The sequence below is a fragment of the Aplysia californica genome, unplaced genomic scaffold (genome assembly GCF_000002075.1).
Source record: "Aplysia californica isolate F4 #8 unplaced genomic scaffold, AplCal3.0 scaffold00191, whole genome shotgun sequence".
Lineage (NCBI taxonomy): Eukaryota > Metazoa > Mollusca > Gastropoda > Aplysiida > Aplysiidae > Aplysia > Aplysia californica.
The window spans coordinates 687,345-688,523 of record NW_004797461.1 but is presented as its reverse complement, the minus strand read 5'-3'; the positions used below and the strand labels follow the sequence as shown (position 1 = coordinate 688,523).

The window sequence follows — 1,179 nt, the reverse complement described above, 5'->3', positions numbered from 1 at the left end:
TGTGTGTGTGTGTGTGTGTGTGTGTGTGTGTGTGTGTGTGTGTGTGTGTGTACGTGCGTATTTGAGAAGTCTCCCGATTTTCACAAGAGCCACGCACAGAATAGAGACCAGGGAAACTGTCCAGAGCTCCCTGAGTACTTCCGGTCTTTAACAATGCGAAGTGGTCAGTACTAACCAAACGTCTTTGTTTTTCTAGGTCAAGTCGATTGTGCTTCAGGGTGAACAACCCAAAACAGTATCTCGATTTCGCTGTTAAAATTGTTTAAGTGGTAGGATGGGGCGTGTTCCTTGTTGATATCAAGGTAAATGATGATGATGATGATGATGATGATAATAATAACAATAAACGTTGGCGCTTGAAACTCCATTACTTTCAGCTCAAAAGCTTCAAAAGCACCCTTGGAACAGATGTCCACTGGTCAAATGCTTGGTAAGATCGGATCGGATCGGATCGGTCGAGTCGCGAAACGGCACTGGTGAGTGCACGCTATATCAGATTGACAGATAAGTATATTGACTTATAATTTGACCCCGGAAGTCCATCGGGGCATTCCCTTTACGGAAAAAATTGTGGAGTGCTACATCTACCCCATGTTCCTTATAGTGTTGAAACCGAGACTTTAACAAAGAAAGAAGAAAAGAAAATATCTGCGAATATCTGCCTTTGAGATGTGCTGCTACCGCACAATGGCCAGAGTTAGCTGGTAATGGTAAGCAGAAAAAAATAATGAGGTGTGTCAGATTCTCCATACAAGACAAATCCAACACAATACGTTGGTTATTTTCAACGCCACCAGACCAATATGAAGGAAATGCCCGAAGGCAAGATGTGGGGGCAAAAGGGGCTAACGGTTGACAAAGGTCAGTGTGGACCCATGACATCAAGGTTTAAGTATGACAGAGTGTATAGCGACAGCTTGCAACCGTAAGCAATGACGGGTCATTGCACATCAACCTCTAAGCCAGAAAGGACACCTCCAGGTTTCCAAGTATAGTATAGCATTCAACTCGCAAAGAAAAACCTCACATTATACCTCCTACAGGGAGATGAGAAGCCGTTCTGTGTCGGATGCGACACAGATTTTACCATTAGACACATTTTAACAGAATGTCTAGACTTTGGAGAGATCCGAAGGAAATATTATAAATGCAAGAAATTGCAGGATATTTTTTCCGTCG

At 43.1% G+C, this 1,179-nt stretch overlaps 1 protein-coding gene across 1 annotated transcript in view; it reads left to right on the top strand.

The window, feature by feature from the left end:
* Positions 1-803: 803 nt before the first annotated feature.
* The window catches only part of LOC106011808, a gene marked incomplete in the record, with an annotated part of 22,281 nt that continues 21,905 nt past the window's right edge, over positions 804-1,179 (top strand). Inside the window, 1 exon segment of the mRNA XM_035969881.1 lies at positions 804-925. Within this exon segment, the coding sequence (XP_035825774.1) occupies positions 804-925 (122 nt within the window).